General features: G+C 36.5%; 2 protein-coding genes across 7 annotated transcripts; both read left to right on the top strand.

Moving 5' to 3' along the window:
* The first annotated feature begins 3,553 nt into the window (after nt 1–3,553).
* On the top strand, nt 3,554–10,274 carry LOC104242803 (coilin-like). Of its 3 annotated transcripts, none has more exons than XR_011405490.1 (11): nt 3,554–3,910; nt 4,699–4,763; nt 4,859–5,155; nt 5,253–5,444; nt 6,161–6,230; nt 6,589–6,690; nt 6,767–6,868; nt 6,952–7,017; nt 7,099–7,228; nt 7,379–7,467; nt 9,823–10,274. XR_011405490.1 is itself a non-coding variant. In XM_070168208.1 (11 exons), the coding sequence occupies exons 1-11, from the start codon at nt 3,593–3,595 to the stop codon at nt 9,832–9,834; spliced, it is 1,365 nt and encodes a 454-aa protein (XP_070024309.1). In that variant the 5' UTR covers nt 3,554–3,592; the 3' UTR covers nt 9,835–10,274. The 3 variants fall into 3 exon arrangements, 2 of the variants coding, with proteins under 2 accessions (XP_070024309.1, XP_009796188.1); XM_070168208.1 differs by having other exon boundaries at nt 6,788–6,868; nt 7,436–7,467; XM_009797886.2 differs by having other exon boundaries at nt 7,436–7,467.
* Nucleotides 10,275–11,976: 1,702 nt separating this feature from the next.
* LOC104242804 (microtubule-destabilizing protein 60-like) lies at nt 11,977–17,036 on the top strand. Of its 4 annotated transcripts, XR_715075.2 has the most exons (9): nt 11,977–13,038; nt 13,212–13,263; nt 13,353–13,445; nt 14,137–14,256; nt 14,554–14,652; nt 15,076–15,135; nt 15,223–15,317; nt 16,549–16,705; nt 16,948–17,032. XR_715075.2 is itself a non-coding variant. In XM_009797890.2 (8 exons), exons 1-8 carry the CDS (start codon nt 12,143–12,145, stop codon nt 16,982–16,984), a joined length of 1,434 nt encoding a protein of 477 aa, XP_009796192.1. In that variant the 5' UTR covers nt 11,977–12,142; the 3' UTR covers nt 16,985–17,036. The 4 variants fall into 4 exon arrangements, 3 of the variants coding, with proteins under 3 accessions (XP_009796192.1, XP_009796191.1, XP_009796190.1); XM_009797890.2 differs by lacking the exon at nt 16,549–16,705 and having other exon boundaries at nt 13,230–13,263; nt 16,948–17,036; XM_009797889.2 differs by lacking the exon at nt 16,549–16,705 and having other exon boundaries at nt 13,218–13,263; nt 16,948–17,036.
* The last annotated feature ends 1,847 nt before the right edge of the window (nt 17,037–18,883 follow it).

Genomic DNA, 18,883 nt, shown 5'->3' with positions numbered 1-18,883 from the left:
CTTTTTGACCGAAAACTAAAACCTAGAACCTCGAATTTTGCTCCTCTTATTTTCCACTCGTCCTTGTTTCTGTGCGTGTGAGTGACTGTGGGTGTCTAGTGGAAGGGTCATTGTGTGACCAAGCTGATGAGGGAAGGGTTTGGTTTTTGGGGTTGTCGCTGGTTTTCCTTAGTAGGGATTTCTAGGTTCAGGTCTTGTACTCCAAAAAGAAGAAGGGAAATGGCTGAGTCTGTTCACTTGCTAGGGTTCTGTTCTATGGGTTCTATGAAGAATAAAAAAAGTCGATGGGGAAGGGGTCGTGTATGGTGAAAACGGTTGATGCCTTCTCTTCTTAGGTCCTTAGCATTTGTAGCTTAGGTCTTTTTTTGAAGAAAAAATCTGAAGCTCCCCATATTGCGGCGTATTTCTTCTCTATGTGTGTATAGGTCTTCGATAGAGGGTCCTTTGGGGTGGGGGGCTATGAAGAAGATGAGGCCAAGGGGTGTCGAGAAGATGAAGACGTGAGGAAGGGAGGGGTCTGTATGTTGCGGCGGGTCCTGTCTCTATCTTCTTCTTTTTTTTGTATTTTTTCCACTGAAGGTTGCTCTAGGTCCTAGGGTCTTTAGGTCTAGGTTGATTTTAGTCTCCTTAGGCCTTGTTTTCTTATGTCAAAATCTGATGAGTTAATGTTTTTAGAGAAAGGGGGAAGTTGGGCTAGGTCTTAGCCATTAGGGTGGGGTAATGGGCTAAGAAGATTGGGCTTGGTGAATTGGGCTAAACTTGGCTTTTAATTCTATACTTCTTGCAATTTGGACAAAAAATTAATTTCTTTTCTAAAATAATACCATAAAAATGTAAAATTAATCCTTATTAACTAAAATAAACAGTCTTATATTATGAGACTATTTTGATATTTTTTCAAGATTATATAAAAATAAAATCATAGTAAAATAGTATGGCTACAGAACATTAACGAAACTATTTTTTTGTAATTTTTAATTTCTTATAATAAAATAAGTAAAAGAGTCAAAATTAGTTGAAATAACGATATTAGGTCTAAATTAAATATTTACATGCTAAAATATAAAAAATCTTGTGGAGGGTCAAAAATCACATGTCTACAGGGGTAATTTACGGGTGTGTGATCCTTATGATGTTGTGTGAAGGCTTTCTTTTCTACCAGTGGATATAGGTGTTGTGATTTGAGTTTGGATTAGTTGAGAAAGTTGACATGACCATCAAGAGGTCGAATGCGAAGAATCAAAGTGTACAAATCAATCCGAAAGCTTCTTGGAACGAATCTAACCAATCCCACAAGTTATAAAATCATAAACATGCATGTTTGAAGCATCAAAAGGGGGTAACGAGGCGCAATCACACAAAATGACCGGTTGGGGCGTTACACCAACCTTCATTGGTGATGGTCTAGTGATCATTTTGCCTTGATAACAAGCATCACAAGAAAATTCATCATTTGTAAGAATCTTTATGTTCTTTAATGGATGCCCACTCAAATTTTCAATAATTCATCTCATCATTATTGATCCAGGATGGCCCAAGCGACCATGTCAAAGCACAAAAGTATTTGAATAAGTAAACTTTTAGTTTACGATAAAGTGTGTTTCAACTGTACTAGTCTTTGAATAGTATTAGCCATAAGATAAAGTTAGTGACTTTCCTACAATGTACTTCTGGCCCGAAATATTATTTGTAATACAAAGATATTTCACATTTATTTCAGCCATCGTTTCAACATGATACCTATTATGGCGGATATCCACAAAACTAAATAAGTGTCTTCGAGACTTGGAAGAGAAAATACATTGTTTATAATAAGTTTTTTTTCCCTTTTAGAGCCTTCAGTCAAATTTATATTACCAGAAATTATAGAAATATTTTCCTTTTCCCTATGCAAATATGAAAAGTATTTCTGATCTTTGAATATGGCATGAGTTGTTCCACTATTAATTACACATATATCTTTATTATTGATCTTTGATCCAAACATAATTTGAGGTTTATCAATAATCTTTAGAATAAAATAAATATTATAGTAAATATCATTATCAAAGCATGACGTTTATTTATTTACAAAAATTACATGACCACACTATCTAATACAAACAACAAAAATTAAAATATTTAAATTTCTACATATTCATCACTGATCACATGACATGTTTTTCCTTTTGGGAGTACAAAGAAATCAGCTACATGCAAATCCATGAAGTCAACATTATCTTCAGAAATAAAATTAGCCTCAGTATTTTTGTCTATCTTCCTTAGGGAGGCTTGATAAAGCTCAACAAAGTGCTTTGTCGTACGACAGGTACGTGACCAGTGTCATTTTCCTCCATATCTATAACATGTATTTTCTGTATTTGTTATTTGCACCTCTTCATGCTTTTGTTCCTTCCTTTTCCATTGCTGGTGGTGAGGAGGATTCTTTGGTACATTATAACTACCATGATTAAAGTTTCTTCCCGGCCACGGCAATGACCTCTTCCACGCTTAGCTTGGTGGAAGTTCTTCTCATCCACTTCAAGGAATGGACAAAAATCAGTAGGTCGACTTTCATGATTTTTTATTAATAGCTCATTATGTTGCTCGACCACAAGAAGATGTGAGATAAGTTCAGAATACTTTATGAATCTCATCTCTCAATATTGCTGCTACGGGAGCATATTCGAGGCATAAAAGGTGGTGAAAGTTTTCTCCACCATATCATGATCAGTAAGATTATCGCCACATAATTTTAGTTGGAAAATAATTCAAAACACAGAAGAGTTAGCTTGTAGCCTTAAATGAGTCCAATCATAACGTGCTTGTGAAAGAACGACCATTTCCAGGTGGTTATATCTATATTTCAAATTATTCCACAGTATAATTGGATCTTTAACAGTGAAATTTCATTGTCAAGCCTTCATCAATGTGATGGCGTAAAAATATCATTGCTTTGACACGGTCGTGGTTTGATGCCTATTTTTAATCCTTGATTGTGTCTGCCAGACCCATCACATCAAGATGAATTTCAGCATCAAGCACCCAAGATATGTAGCTTTTGCCCGATATATCTAGGGTTGCAAATTCAAGTTAAGAAACATTTAACATTATTTAAAAAAAAGAAGTTCGTACCTTTGATATTTTTAAAGTATTTGCTTGAGATGACAGAGTGTCGTGTTGATAACGTGTTATAAAATAAAGACTATAAATTAAATTAATCTAAGATAAGTATAGAAGAGACAGAGAGACTAGTATATTACTCAACTTCAAACCGATATATATAATGAACTGAGATCTCTTCTATTATAGAAGAAAGAAAGCAGCTGCAAGGCAAGAAACAACTGCAAGGCTTTTCATGAAGCAGTTGTGACACTTTTTTTGAGCTACTTGTAAGTTGTTTGCATGAACTATTCATAATCTGCATGTTTAATAAAAAGTTGTTGCAAATCATTTTATTGAATTGCTTAACTGCTTGCATATAAACTTTAATATATTACTAAATTGATAATCTCGAATAATAAATAAACATCCGGAGTATAATATTTTCGTAACATTGTTAAATTAGTTGAGTTTTAAAGCAAGATACAAGTGACAGGAACCAAAATAACAAATGCTTGGCACGTCATCACCTTCGAGGAAGCGAACACTACTATATTCAGCTACTATCAGTATAGTTTACTATGCCGGAAAACCCCAAAAGACTTGCAAGGGTTGTAGTCGGAGAAAGCTTATGGGGGAGAGCGTAAGGGTTCGATTGATATTCAAGGAGCGGCACATTCTCAGCGAATTACAGGAGAAATCAGAGGGTCTGAGCCATAGTTGGTTCCTTCTCAAACCCCAACAGCACAGAACCATCTCTGACCTCTCCTCTTCTGTTCTTCACACTTTTCAGCTCCATCACTCTTGTCCTCATGGCCTTCTCCTCTCTGTATGTTTCATGACTTTTTTTTATTTCTTTTTAATTTTGGGATAGTGTTTCCTTCAATTTCTTGTTGATTCAATTACTGCTTTTTGTTGCTTAGTTCCGGCGTCTACTTTTTGCTTTGTGTTCCTGCTTATTATCAGCTTCAACACTTTGGTCCAAACACCTAATTTATAAAATAAGGTTCTAACACCTAAAAGTGTTCTTCAGCATTGTTTATTAGCTACTTTCTCTATTTCATTGAGCACCTACGTACTGCTAATTTTTCCCACTGAGGTGTAGGCAGATGGTGAAATCACCTACTTCCTCTATGACCCTATTTCCTTATTAGTCGGTTACAAAAAGAATGACCCCCTGCTAAATTTGGATTCAATTTAACTTAAACTTCCTATCTTACTCTTAATAATAAACTTTTATAGCCATAAAGATGTTATGACATGTTTAAGACCATAAGTTTCAAAAGCCTTATATGCACCCAAATGTTATGTCATGTCTAAGATTACAAGTTTTAAAGGTCTTCATTTTTTACTTAAACTTCATACCCAGTCAAATAGGTTCACATATATTAAAACGGAGTAAGCACCTTTTTTGTTTTACTGATGGGGGTGAAATTCCAGTGTCTCGTGGTCTTTCATTAACCACTAGGCCACATCCTTTGGTGCTTGGTTTGTTACATTTGTTGATCGAGCCTGGATATATAAAGTATCTCTGGCTGCGAATTAACATTTCTATTCTCTTGCAGCTGACATCACATTATTTAAGTACTGGCTCACTTTCTTGTCATATACTTGCAGATGGATGGCTTTGTCTTGCCCCCTTTTGAATCAACTTGTATCTTGAAGGATAATTCTACAGTCAGGTTTTGCTTAATTGCCGCTTTGTCATCTATTAATATCATCGTTATTATTATTACTATTATTCATAAAAATTATGTTTTCAAAACTTGTACACTAGTGTGAAGAAGAAAGGAGGTGTTTTAGCCATTCAAGGAAATGATACGCCTAATATAGCTGAGAATATCAGAATTGTTGAGAAGCAACCAGTAAACACGGGACAATTGCTGTTGGCAAATGAGGAGGAGTTTGACAATGAATCTGGAGGTTATGAAAGTGAAGAGCCCGAAGATGAGTATGAAGACAAGGAAGAAGGAGCTGACCCAGTAAAACAGACTAGTGCACATCTGGAAAATGCTTTGGGTTGTAATGTGATCTCAAAGAAAAGAAAGGCATCGGAAACACTTCCTAGCTCGAAGTATTTCTTCATTACTTGTTTGGTGATTCTGATTTGCCCATACTTTGGCTTTAATTTGTAAGGCTCACAATTGATTTCTTGAATCTCTCTTCTTCAGGAAGAAGAAGCATTATTCTGAAGTTGCAAAGGAGGTTGATGAACAGACCAAGAAAGCTCAACAAGATCTCACAAGCAAGAAGAGTCTTTGCAAGCAAAAGAAGGTAGCCGATCCGGATAGCAAAGATGTGGATAATAACAAAGGAAGTGCTGAAAGTAGCAAGGTTAGTGACAGCATTTCCGGCATGAAGAGGTACGCTATTGATATCTGTAATCTCATTCTTTGAGTGATTACAGTTTATTTTAGTTTAATATTGCTTTACTTGGTCAGTTTCTGCCAATTTCTTGGTGTATTTGCTTTGGAAGCCTTACTGTGGTCATTACTTAGGGTACATTCCTTCCCGCAGAACCACTTAGTTGAGGATTTAATCCTTTCCACTGCCACCATTTTGGGATCAATCATTGAAGGGGTTTCTTGTCTTGTTTCCATTTCGGTGTGTATTTCTTTGCCCATGTATTTTCTTTGCTAGTTTTTGTGTCTCAGTTAAGTGTTGCTCGCCTCTTGTATGGAGTATGGATTTTGGTGTTTGAACATATGGAACAAGATAGTAAGAAATAATACAACATTAGAGCCGCATTGGATGATAGCCTGAATACCCCATCTTTCCTTTTTGGGCATCTTGTAAGAGTCTTAAGTTTATCTTTGTCCATCTTCTGCTAGTGAAAATCTTGAATTTATTTTCTCCATAATGAATTCAAGTAATTTGCCCCTAATCTGATATTTGCTTGCGTGGCTTGATAAGTTAATCTTATTGATAAAAAGTGCAAGATCCCGGAAAATTTATATTTAAAGTTGTAATATCTCTTCTGATGACTTAGGCATTTCGAAGTGCATCTTGTTCTGTTTTTATGCATGCAGAGATGTCCAATATCTTGTTAGGTTACTGAACATTTCTTCTGTTTCTATAGAAATAACAAGGTTCAAGAGAAAGGCATGGAGAATGTGGAGGCAACCCCCAAGCCTGAGGGTGTTAAAAAGGTATATTATTACAACTTTTATCATTTAATTGAGAAATTGGCAGCAAATAGTCCTTTAGTTGGTGGAGCTATTTCAGAAGATTGTGTGAAGCTTTGTAGATTAATATGGCATATCCACTATATTAGGTGTTACTTGAAAGTGACATTTGTTCTTGTCACAAACTCACCTGACATGATCAGATGTTATAGTGCGTATCAGATTTGTTGGCTAGTATAGTTCTTCTACTCATACTACTAGATAGTCTGTCTTACAAATAGTTTCACTTAAATATAAGTGCGAATCGCTTTTTTCAATTTTCCTTCGGAAGATTTGCTTAAAGCTCTTTTAGTGCTCAGATATTGATTCTTCTTTCTGTCAGGGCCCTAGTAGAAGTGCTCGGAGACAATATGCGAAAAGACAATGGTTGCGAGAAATGATCAAAATTTACAAGCAGCATGCAGCTTCCGAATCAGAGGGACCTGTAAGTTATTATAAGATGCAGATTTGCCAGCTATTATTTCCATGAGGTATTATATTTGCTCGGTGCAATTTTACAGCAAAACGGGAAGGAATTGCAGGCTAATGCTGGAAGAAGAGCTGGTAAACTGCATTCAAAGTGGCATGTTGATGGTGAGACTGATGGAAGACCAAGGGGACGTGTGAGTAGTGAGATACCCAGAAGTACTTCTATCACTTTTGCTTCTGCTTCATGTATTGGAAACTTATATCATAGACTCTGCAGGGGAATTGGAAGCAACAGCAAAATAAAGCTAAAAATCAAGAAGTGATTGGCCAACCAAAGGGACTTGTGAGTAATCAGACTAACACAAATGTTTCAATTCTTCTGCCTAGTCTCATTTGTGTTGACAAAGCACTGTCTCACATGTAGCTACATTGGAAGAAATTGCGCGAAGAAGATAAGGGTAGAAATACAAACAGACAAGAGCAGACAAATGAAAAAAGCACTTTGTGTGGAAAACCAGGTCAACACAGTGATGTGGAGGATGAAGTTGTTCCAGGTTGTTCGTTTATTTATGACTCAGTTATCTGTTTTCCCCCCTTCTCTGTCGTACTCTCTGTCTCTCCCTCCCAACTTTTCAGGTGGAAGACTTTCCTACCAGTTTTAAAATATTAATTTGGGTTAACCACTTCTTTCACTATGGTGTCAGATTGCATTCTTTAATATGGAAGAACTCTAGAGTCTAAAAATCTTCTGGTTGATGCAGATCAAGCTTTGCAGCAGGATCAAGTGCAAGAGGTAGGTTTGGCCATAGTTTGTATTATGATGTTCTGCCTACTAATTTCTCTTGAATTTCTATAAATAAATCAAAGCAAGAATTCTAGACACCAATAGTAGAGTTGTCAAGTAAAGAATTTTTCTAGAATGTCATTTTGAGATTCACCATCCAAGCTTAACAATAAGAGATGCTAATATAAGGAGAAAACAGATGGCAAACACAGTATCTTTATGCATTATGTGGACTATTTGGTTGGAAGAAATACAAGATGTTTTGAAGGAAAAAAAAGCAGCAGCCCTGTCATGTGAAAGACACATGTTTACAGAGTTTTTTCTTTTGGTGTAAGGATAAGGAGATGGAAGATCTGAATCAACTTTTTGATATTTTGGATTCTATGAATTTGATGTAGATGCCGACCCCACCTTGTTTGGAATTGAGGCAAAGTTGTTGTTGCTCCTTTTGTGTACACTTGTTGTATCTCTTGGTACCCATTAATGAAACTTTACTTTATCCACAAAAAAGAAAAAAGAAAGAAAGAAAGAAAGTAAGGAGATGTTAATATGCTTTACGTTATCTAGGGGTTAGTGTAAGTTCAGCGCTGAGCCGGAGGAAGGGGGCGCGGATGTGAGGCTTGAATCACATGCTATCCCAAGTAGAGGCAGCTTCAAGTACCTTGGGTCGGTTATCTAGGGGGGAGGGGAGATCGACGATGATGTCACAAACCGTATTAGGGTAGGATGGATGAAGTGGAGGTTAGCATCTGGAGTCCTATGTGACAAGTGAGTGCCACCAATACTCAAAGGTAAGTTTTATAAAGCGGTGATTAGACCGGTCATGATGTATGGGGCCGAGTGTTGGCCTGTTAAGAACTCACATATCCAGAAGATGAAAGTATGAGGATGTTGAGGTGGATGTGCGGACACACTAGGATGGATAAGATTAGGAATGATGATATTCGGGAGAAGGTGTACGTGGCTCCCATTGATGACAAGATGCGGGAAGTGAGACTCAGATGGTTCGGGCATGTCCAAAGGAGAAGCTCAGATGCCCCGGTAAGGAGGTGTGAGCGGCTGGTTGTGGAGGGCACGAGAAGAGGTAGAGGGCGGCCTAAGAAGTGTTGGGGAGAGGTGATCAGACAGGATATGGCGAGGCTTTAGATTTCCGAGGACATGATACTTGATAGGAAAATGTTGCCATCGAGTATTAGGGTTGTAGGTTACGAGGTAGTTGAGTCTTACCTTACTTCGTACCTTTATGAGACTAGTCTGGTAGGATTTTTGTCTAAGATAGCTATTGGCAATATTGTGTCTTACTATTACGTTTTTTAATGCATGGCTTATTTACTATCTATCACTTTTGTTTTGCATCTTTCTTCTGAATTTAATGTTGTTCCTATTTTTCCTATGATGTATGTGGTGATACTAATATTGCCTTCCTTTTGTCTTTTTGTTTTCTTGAGCCGAGAGTCTTTCGGAAACATCCTCTCGACTCCTTCGGGGTAGGGGTAAGGTCTGCATACACACTACCCTCCTCAAACCCCATTAGTGGAATTTTACTGGGTTGTTGTTGTTATTGTTGTATCTAGGGGTTAGTGTATGATTAGCTCTAAGTTGCGCCATAAAGGAATCCGGGAGTGGGGAAGAATCCTCACTGGAAATGGTCATGAACCATTTAAGATTTCTCCTTTATATAGGAGTTTGAGCTACATGAAAGAAAAAAGTTAGTATTAAATAAGGAAATCAACTATATTTGGTTATCTCAAGTTGTTTCTAGTAAGATGCATAGAGATAACTCTATTTGTAGAGGTACTTGTGCTGAGTGAACTTGAATTTATATCCTTTGCGTGAGTGGATCTCTATGTATTATCGTGTTTAGTGCAATCTCTGATCTTAATGCTAATTGGATTAGTAAACTGCGTCTTTTCGCAGATAGATTTTTCGTCACTTCTTGAAGCTCACCTTGTCAAAAATGGTACTTCAGACTCTGTAGCAGGACTATCTGGTTGGCCCAGTGAAAGTCCTGCTACAAACGAATCAAATCCAGTTCTAAGCGCTAGTGATAAGAAAACTGATGGCCCAGCTATAGGTAGATATTTTTGTTATTCCACTGCTTATATAGCGGAGTTGGAGGGGATTTCATTAGATCCAAGTTAGTTTTCCTTTTCATATGAGCCATTATAATTTGACTGTTTCTACCTATAAAAAAAAAGGCTATTTGTGGAATTGACCTGTGGAAAACAAGAACATTCTGTTCATAAAGATGTGAGACGATGCTTTCTGCCAACTCCTTTGATGATTAGCCATTAGTGAATTATAAATTCGTTGGTTGTTGAATTTCCTAACTAGATGTTGACTATGCTTTAATGTTATTTGCAGAAAATGGAGTAAACCTCTGGGAACAACTGAGTGAGACTATAAAGGCGAAGATGGGACAGTAACATATTAAAAGTAGGTGGGGTAAGGGGATCTCTGGGGAGCGCTCATGGTCACATAGAACCTTCCTAGAATGGCCTTTCGAAGATCTAAAGAGGAAATATGAGATGAAGCAAAACTTGTACATATTGTTATTCACTCTCGGAATTTTAGCTGAATGAAGAGGGCGAACACCGCTTTGGCAGGTATCTGGGGAAAGTTGCTGCTTATAGTTGCAGCAAGTTAGTGGTCTTAACGCGTTGCCCTGTGGCTAGTGTTATCTGTAAGTCTATCCATTTGTAAAAATGTTCCATATGTAGCTTGCCGAAAACTTGTTTACTTTTCTTGTGCTGTACTGCAAGTTTCTTTCCAAAACGGGTTTGAGCTTTTGGTGTAAAGAAATTCTAGCTTGTGTATGCTTTTTCCTAGCATTGAGTCAACTCAATGAAAAGGGGATGTGATAGCCAAGAGTTGGGCAGCAAACTAATAAAGTAAGGAATTCCAGAACGAGGAACAAGGATTATACTAGAAAAGAACAATGGAATCTTATAAAAGCATTTGAGACCTGGTATGCATTGAAGACTAAAGAATGTTTCAGAAGAGTAATCATACTGAATAAAGTGGGGGAAAAAGAGAGGTAATGTTTAAAAAATAAAGTGAGCTAGTAAGAGGTAAAACGAGCTGGAGTAATGTTGTAAAGCAAGGAGCGATTAAACCAAAGATTATTCAGTGAGTTGTAAATAGCTAATTAGCCATAAGGACAACGTAATGACAAAAATGAGAGAGAGTCGTAAAGAGATAATTAGCCATAACGATAACCTTGGGCTCCAATCATCTCTCACCGGTCATATATATGTCATTATGACTATACAACTGCGATACGTCAAATTATCCGAAAGCTCATATTGTGCTTGTGCGAGAGATATAGCTAGCTTTTGGCCATAGATTTTTAAATTTGTTTTAAAAAATTTAATTTTGGTGAAGTTTGGTTTGAAGATGAAAATCTGTTTGGACATAATTTTTTAAAAGAGTATTTCATTTTTTTTTTTTTTGAAAAAACATGAAAATTTGACTTATACCCATAAGTTCTAAAACTATAAAAAATATCCGACAATACCAAACAAACAAACTTGCTAATCCTGTATATGCAGAACCTTCATCGATGTCATTCAGTATCATTATCACAAATCATAGTCCTGAACATAGATAAGTTTAGTACAAAAATATTATTTTTATAATGAACTACGTAATGCACTATCTTAAAACCATAACATGATATTTTAATATCAATTGCTAATAACACAATTACTAGCCACTATAATTCGTCAAATTGCAATAATATTACAAGATTCATCAGTTCAAAAGAAAATGATAGTAATTAGCTTGTGGTTAGTTGGGTCATAATAGACTTGATTTTTTTATAAAATCCAAAAGTTTGAGGTAATTTTTGAAATTGTTACAAAATCAAACAGTGATGTTTTGGGCCAAAAACAGATCTAGAGCTAGTTTTGGGATTTGAAAATAAAATTTTCAAAATCCGCCAAAATATGGATAAAATCTATGAACAAATATGTTTTGCTAAAAAAAAAATTAAAAAAAACTTGGCAAAATCTATGGCCACGCGGGGACGTAAAGTAATGTCAATATATATATGAGTAAGTTAAATAATTGATATGAGTTAAATAAATTTATTCAGGACAAATAATTGATATGAGTAAGTTTTAACGCTATCATAATTCAGGAATTTATATAGTGAAAAATTGAGGATGATGCCCCAATTAAGGTACTTCCTCTTCTTCTTTTTTCCCTTTTATACATTGGTTAAAAAGTGTTTTTTTTTTTTGTGACGGCCGGGATTAACATGATCATGGCTAATTAGCTTTCCCAATCAGTTAAATTAAATGGTCCAATTTGCAAAACTATTTAAAAAAAGCTAATCCAACAACCTAAATTGAGCCCACAAAAAAAAAAAAAAAAAAAAAAACTAGCCGTTACGAAAGCCAGAAGCGTCCATAGCTCACCGGTTCAACCTACCTTCCCAATCAGTTAAATTAAATGGTGCAATTTGCAAAACTATTTAAAACCAAGCCCACCACCAAAAAAAATATAAAAAAATTAAAAAAATAGCCGTTACCAAGCCAGAAGCGTCTAAAGCTCACTGGTTCATCTTTTTTCTCCATTCACTTTAATGCTACAAGCAGAAAAAATACCCTAGCAAATCCACAATACAACAAAATCCCCAACTCCGATCAACTTTTTCAGCAACAATCACATTCCTCTTTTGATGGATTCAAACGACAAATCCATTAGACTTACGCCTAAAAAATGCTCCAAAAATTCAGAAAATATGAACCCCAATGTGGAACAACACAGTCCTTATCTGCCAAAATCTTCTAAATCACCATCAATGGCGAAATCAGCGAAAAAACCCCAAAATTCAGTATCCAGAAACCCTAACGCAAATCAATTGGTTTCGCCTTCTCCCAAAAACAAAATTCGCCAAAGGAAGTTTGTGATCGCAAAGAAGAACAAGTGTGATAGTGATAATTTTAACCCTTCAGTGGCTTGTAGTAAGTGTAATAAGGCGGGTGGTGGTGAGAAAAAGAAGTGCCTTTGTGTTGCTTATGAGAGCCTCAGGGCTTCTCAAGAAGAGTTTTTCAAGAATCGCGGTGGAAATGAACACGAAGAAAGTGAAATCAAGAAGTTGGATAATGTAAATAGCCCTGAAATTGGCAATGGAGAAGGAATGAGTAACCAGTCATTGACTCAAAACATTGAATTGGGTGAATTAGTTGAATTGGATGGTCGTTGTGTGGCTGATGAAATGGTGGAAAGGGCAAACGAGGATGTGGGTTTGGGTGAAGTGAGTGGTGGAACTATAAAGAGGAGGATGTTGGAAGAAGCAAGACAAAGTGTATCTGAATCAGGAAAAGTGATGCATTTAGTTAAGGCTTTTGAGAAGCTTCTTTCGATACCAAAAACTAAGGAGTGTGAAGGGGAAAAGGAAACCGAAGATTCTGGAACGGGACAAAAAAGGGCATTGCCTGGCTTACAACCTCCTAAGATTCCTGCGACAGAGATGTCTTCTTCTTCGTTTTGTCCATCGGATTTTTTCCTCACCTATGAGAGTTTAGGCTTGGATTCGCGTCGTGCCTCCTCATTGGATAGCAGCCACAGAAGGTTAGTAGTTGAAACTTTAAGTTAGTTGTCAACTGATTGCAACCCTCTTCATTTAGTGGATTTATATAACTGATTCCTATTAGTTTAGGATTGAGATGTAACTTTTGTTTGTTGGTTGTGCATTTATTCCTCATTTGAGTGCTGGAAATAGATCATTTTTTTCCTTTTCATAGCTTCAGTATTTCAAGCAGGACTTCAGGTGGTGGTCGAAGGAGCAGACACAATGTAAGGATAGTCTTATTATCAATCATTGTTAGGATGGAGAGGAAATCATGTTGATCTCTATACTCTTATTTTCATTCTCAATGCTGCAGAGCGCTGAATCATCAGGCACATATACTAGAAGAAATGGGAAGAGAAGGCAGCTCAAAGCGACCTCACAAAAGCCCTTCAAACTTAGAACTGAGGTTCGTGAGTTGTGTATTTGCTTGATCTAATCTTGGTTAATTGATTGCTTCTTGTGCAACTATGACCAAATATTCAGTTGCAATGTATTTGGTCGACATGCACTGGCTGCTACCGCAAAAAGTGATATACACAGAGTGGACACTGAAAGATGGATTGAATCCTATTTTGCTAAAAGAAAATCAGAATGTTGGTCATTAAGTAGTGCACAACGGAAGAAAAAAAAATCTATATAGGTGATAACAATAAGTTGAGATTAATTTTTAGTCATGTTAGTGCGTTTACTTTAGGTCCAATTTTGGCTAGGATTTTTTTGGTCTTGTTAGAGATTTATATGCTAGTAGAAAATGTGGTGAACTTCTAGTGTTAGAGAAACTAATTATTGAGTATAATATTGGACCGAGATGGGATTAAATGGAGTGAGATGGATGTCGAGGATTCATGGAGCTGACACCCACTTGCTGCTTGGGGTTGAGTCATAGTAGTTGTTGAAATCCCTCTGTTGATATTTGTAATGGTCATTGTTCCCTGATCACTAATAGTGGACCTATTCTTTGATCCACTAGTTAATTGTGTCCCTTCAGCATTGAGATGCATCAGTATCTGCTTTTTCAGTTTAGGATGTCATGTCGAATCCAATTAATCATTTACCTGTTTACTTAAGGAGTTGCTTAGATTGGCTATTGCCTGCAGGAAAGGGGAAAATGTAAGGAGGAAGAATTTTTAGAGAAGGTGCAACAAATGGCGGAGGAAGAGGAGAAACAGCGGATACCAATTGCACAAGGCCTTCCATGGACAACAGATGAGCCAGAGGTAGCGTAAGCTTTTCACTATTGTCATTTCCAACCATTAAGGACTTTCGATGTGAATGGATTGATGTAAAAATTATCTTGTTTAACTATGCCGGAAACTTAAAAGGGAATGCATCTTGTTGATCTCATATTTTGGAGACTGGACTCTTTTGAACCAAAATCAAAGAGAAATTAAAGCAAAATGTTATTGAAGTTCATGTTATTACCTCTCTCACTATGCACAAATCTTTTGCACTTCAGATTATACTTAAGCCTGTTACGAAAAGAAAACTGAATTACTCCGTTTTCAACTTTTCAGTGTTTGCCAAAGCCTCCTGTAAAAGAGAGCACAAGGCCTGTTGATCTGGTGCTGCACAGTGACATTAGGGCAGTTGAACGTGCTGAGTTTGACCATCAGGTAAACTTTGTTTATTCTTTACTGACTTCGGTCATGCATTAACCTAATTAATTTCTCAGTGAAAGGGCAGCTTTAATTTCGTATAAAATGCTGCCATGAGTATCTAATTTTTTTTTTCTCATCGAGAATATTTCATATGAAACATGTAAATGTTATGTATGTCCTTGCAAAGAGATTCTCAAAGCAAGTGCTCCAATAAGAGGAGTGAGGACCCCAGCAAATTTCTTCAAGTGAAAGTGCTAGTTCTAAAATTTTGTTCGAGGTTATGTTTCATTAGGAAAGCATGTGAAATGCTTGCATGACTCTTTCATTCAGGACCTAGGCAGGCACTTCTGGCCCTAAATGGCTGTCTTTGCATGACTCTTCATTACTCATTTAGAGGCACAGTACCTTATGTTCGTGGTTTCTCCATGGTTGCATCAGGTGGCAGATAAATTGAGCTTTATTGAACAATACAAGATGGAAAGAGAGAGACTACAGAAGGTAAGCAAGCAAATATTCTGGGATTAAATTACGTATATGTATTTTTGCACTTACATTCATGTTATCTTGTTTGATTACTTCTTCTAGATGGCCGAGGAAGAAGAAATTAGGAGGCTGAGAAAGGAACTTGTTCCAAAAGCTCAACCAATGCCCTACTTTGACAGACCTTTCATTCCTAGAAGGTAATCAGTCTCCAACTTAACTTTATGGTACCTTACAAAATGTTGCTTCTTCTAATAAGAATATACAAGCTTACATTACTTCTAAATAGGGAAAGGATATGTTTACAGAGTCTCCAACTTTGGTGTAAGGATAAGGAGATGGGAGATCTGAATCAACTTTTTGATATTTTTGGATTCTGTGAATTTGATGTGGATGGCGACCCCAACTTGTTTGAGACTGAGGCAAAGTTGTTGTTGTTGCCCTTTTGTGTACACTTGTTGTACCTCTTTGTTCCCATTAGTTCCCATTAGTGAAACTTTACTTTATATAAACTTTAGTTGAAGTATAGTTCGTCGAATCAATCTCTCTTGATGGGATTTTTCTAGTAAGTAACGAGAAGACTAATAGTATCGACAATAGCTGAAACTGTCGGAAGTCCTATTCTTCCCAACCGAATAAGCACTTTTGCAAAGTTCACCTTCCCCGGTCAAAACAAGACATACGGATAACAATTAGACCTTACCAGGGATAGGGACTGGACTATAGAACCTAATTAAAAAAAAAATTCAGTGCTTTTTCAATTCACATCTATGAGCGAGGATTCCTCTATCTCTTGCTCGCTTGATCAGACTCTGACTGCTTAGGGAAGAATGATGGGTCGCTAACAAGGCCCCTAAATGACCACTCAGAAAGCCTTCGTTTTTTCCCCCAATATGACACACCCCTTGGGGTGCGGCCCTTCCCCGGTACCCTTCGTGAAAGCATGATGCTTTGTGCACCGAGCTACACTTTACTTATGTTACCTAAGGGTTAATGTATTTTTTCCCCCAATATGACAGTCCCGGAACAGAACAATCTTGTGTCATAAGAAAAGCTATTATCCAAATCGAATTTTCCTTTTTTTTTTTTGATTGGCTTCATCCCGAACGTCCCCCCTTGGGGTGCGGCCCTTCCCCGGTACCCTTCGTGAAAGCATGATGCTTTGTGCACCTAAGGGTTAATGTATGATTAGCTCTAAGTTGCACCATAAAGGAATCCGTGAGTTGGGAAGAATCCTCATTGGAAATGGTCATAAACCATTTAAGATTTCTCCTATATATACGAGTTTAAGCTAACATAAAACAAAAAAGTTAGTACTAAATAAGGAAATCAACTATATTTGGTTATCTCAAGTTTCTTCTAGTAAGATGCATCGAGATGACTCTATTTGTAGAGGTACTTGAGCTGAGTGAAATTGTCGTCTTTTCGCAGATAGATTTTTCATCACTTCTTGAAGCTCGCCTTGTCAAAAATGGTATTTCAGACTCTGTAGCAGGACTTTCTGGTCGGCCCAGTGCAAGTCCTGCTACAAACGAATCAAATCCAGTTCTAAGCGCTAGTGATAAGAAAACTGATGGCCCAACTATAGGTAATTATCATTGTTATTCCACTGCTTATATAGCGGAGTTAGTTGGAGGGGATTTCATTAAATCCAAGGTAGTTTCCTTTCCATATGAGCCATTATAATTTGACTCCCACACAAAAAAATTGACTGTTTGTGGAAGTGACCCGTGGAAAACAAACACATTGATTAGTCATTACTGCATTATAAATTCATTGGGTGTTGAATTTCATAACTATATATTGACTATGTTTTAATGTTATTTGCAGAAAATGGAGGAGTAAACCTCTGGGAACAACTCAGTGAGACTATAAAGGCGATAAAAGTAGCTGGGGTAAGGGGAGCTCTTGGAAGAGCTCGTGGTCACATAAAACCTTGAGAGGCAGTGCTCTTGGTCCTAGAATGGCCTTTCGAAGATATAAAAAGGAAATATGAGATGAAGCAAAACTTGTACATATTGTCATTTACTCTCGAAATTTTAGCTGAATGAAGAGGGCGAACTCCGTATCAGAGGAAAGTTGCTGCTCATAGTAGCAGTACAGTTAATGGTCTTAACGCATTCCCCGGTAAATTGTCCCATATGTAGATTGCCAAAACTTGTTTACCTTTCTTGTATTTGTAGTGAGAGTTTCTGCTCAAAACTGGTTTGAGCTTTTGGTGTAAAGAAATTCTAGCCTGTGTATGCTTTAGCATTGTTTCCGTTGGGCAGCAAACTAATCAAGTAAGGAATTCTATAAACTCACCAAAGACACAAAAGACCGCAAGAAAGACTGAATTCGAAAGGTGCATTTGAGACCTGGTATGCATAAGGAAACAATTTCCAACCTAGCTGAGGAGTTCAAAGACTAAACAACGTTTCAAAAGAGTAAGCATACTCTTCGTGGAGGAATGAAGGGACAGCAAGTTGATAACCTTAAAGTGAAAAAAGGAGGTATATGTTTGAAAATGAAAATGAATTAGTAAGAGGTAAAACGAGCTGGAGTAATGTTGGCAAGGAGCGGCTAATTATTAGGAGAGCTGACATTCTTTCTTGGACTCCAGAAAATGGGATATTTATCTGCCAAGCCAAGTATACGAAGTAATTAATTCAAAAGTTTGGGATGAACGATGCCAAATCAATTGGAACACCTACAAGTTTAGACAAGGATGAACATGAAACAAAGTACCATGGAATGATTGAGTTGTAAATACCCATAAGGACAAACCTAACGACAAAAATGGGAGTGTGTCTTAAAGAGATAATTAGCCATAACGATAACGTGGGGCTCCAATGACCTGTCACCGATCATCTGTGTTGGTTTTTTTAAAAAATAACGGGGCAGCAAAAAAAGATTTAAAATATTGATTGAAAATGATTCTACTTTTTTTATTAAATATAGAGGGCTTTAAATAGCCAACTTGAAAACATAATCTACAGAAATTTTGCATAATAGGAATTCAAAAAAGGTAAAATATCTCAACAAACCAGAAAAATCTAACAGAAATTTAAATTTTAAAAAGTAAATTCATCCTAAAACTAAGCAACTTATTATGTTAAAGAATTGCAACAGTAACTGAAGTAAATTTTAAAATAATTGGAAAATAAAACAACAGGTATTTTTTGGTACTCCTTTTTAAGCTTTTCCCAAGCTTCTTTTGTTTACATTATATTTTAGAAAAAATTGATTCTGCAACTGAATTTTGAATCACAATTTTACTTTATATTTTTTGATTTTCTCTTCTGAATGTTTTTAATTTAGGCAAGCATAGGATTTGCAGGGAGCAGTTGTAATAGTCTATCTTCCATTGCAACTTCCCAAAGATCATAGGCTTCAAGATATGATTTCATTTTCACTGACCAAATTTGATAGTTTTCACTGGTGAAAGTTTGTAGGGTATTCAAAGAGAGACTGTTGCTTGCCATGTTTGAAAAAGAGTTTAAATTTGATATTGGTTAAAAATAATTTGAAAATGGTTCTTCGGAAGAACTCACAGATCCCGTAAGAGCAATGATGCTCTTGATAGCACTATTAGTTTTTTTAAATGATGTGGCAGCAAAAAATATTTAAAGTATTGATTGAAAATGTCTCTATTTTTTTATTAAGCATAGAGAACTTTAAATAGCCAATTTGAAAGTATAATTTGCAGAAAATCTAACAAGAATTCAAAAAAGCTAAAACATCTCAACAAACCAAAAATATTTAACAGAAATTTTGAATTTTAAAA

Source organism: Nicotiana sylvestris, chromosome 2, assembly GCF_000393655.2.
Source record: "Nicotiana sylvestris chromosome 2, ASM39365v2, whole genome shotgun sequence".
Lineage (NCBI taxonomy): Eukaryota > Viridiplantae > Streptophyta > Magnoliopsida > Solanales > Solanaceae > Nicotiana > Nicotiana sylvestris.
The sequence above is the reverse complement of the archived record's forward strand: the minus strand, read 5'-3'. Positions and strand labels throughout refer to the sequence as shown.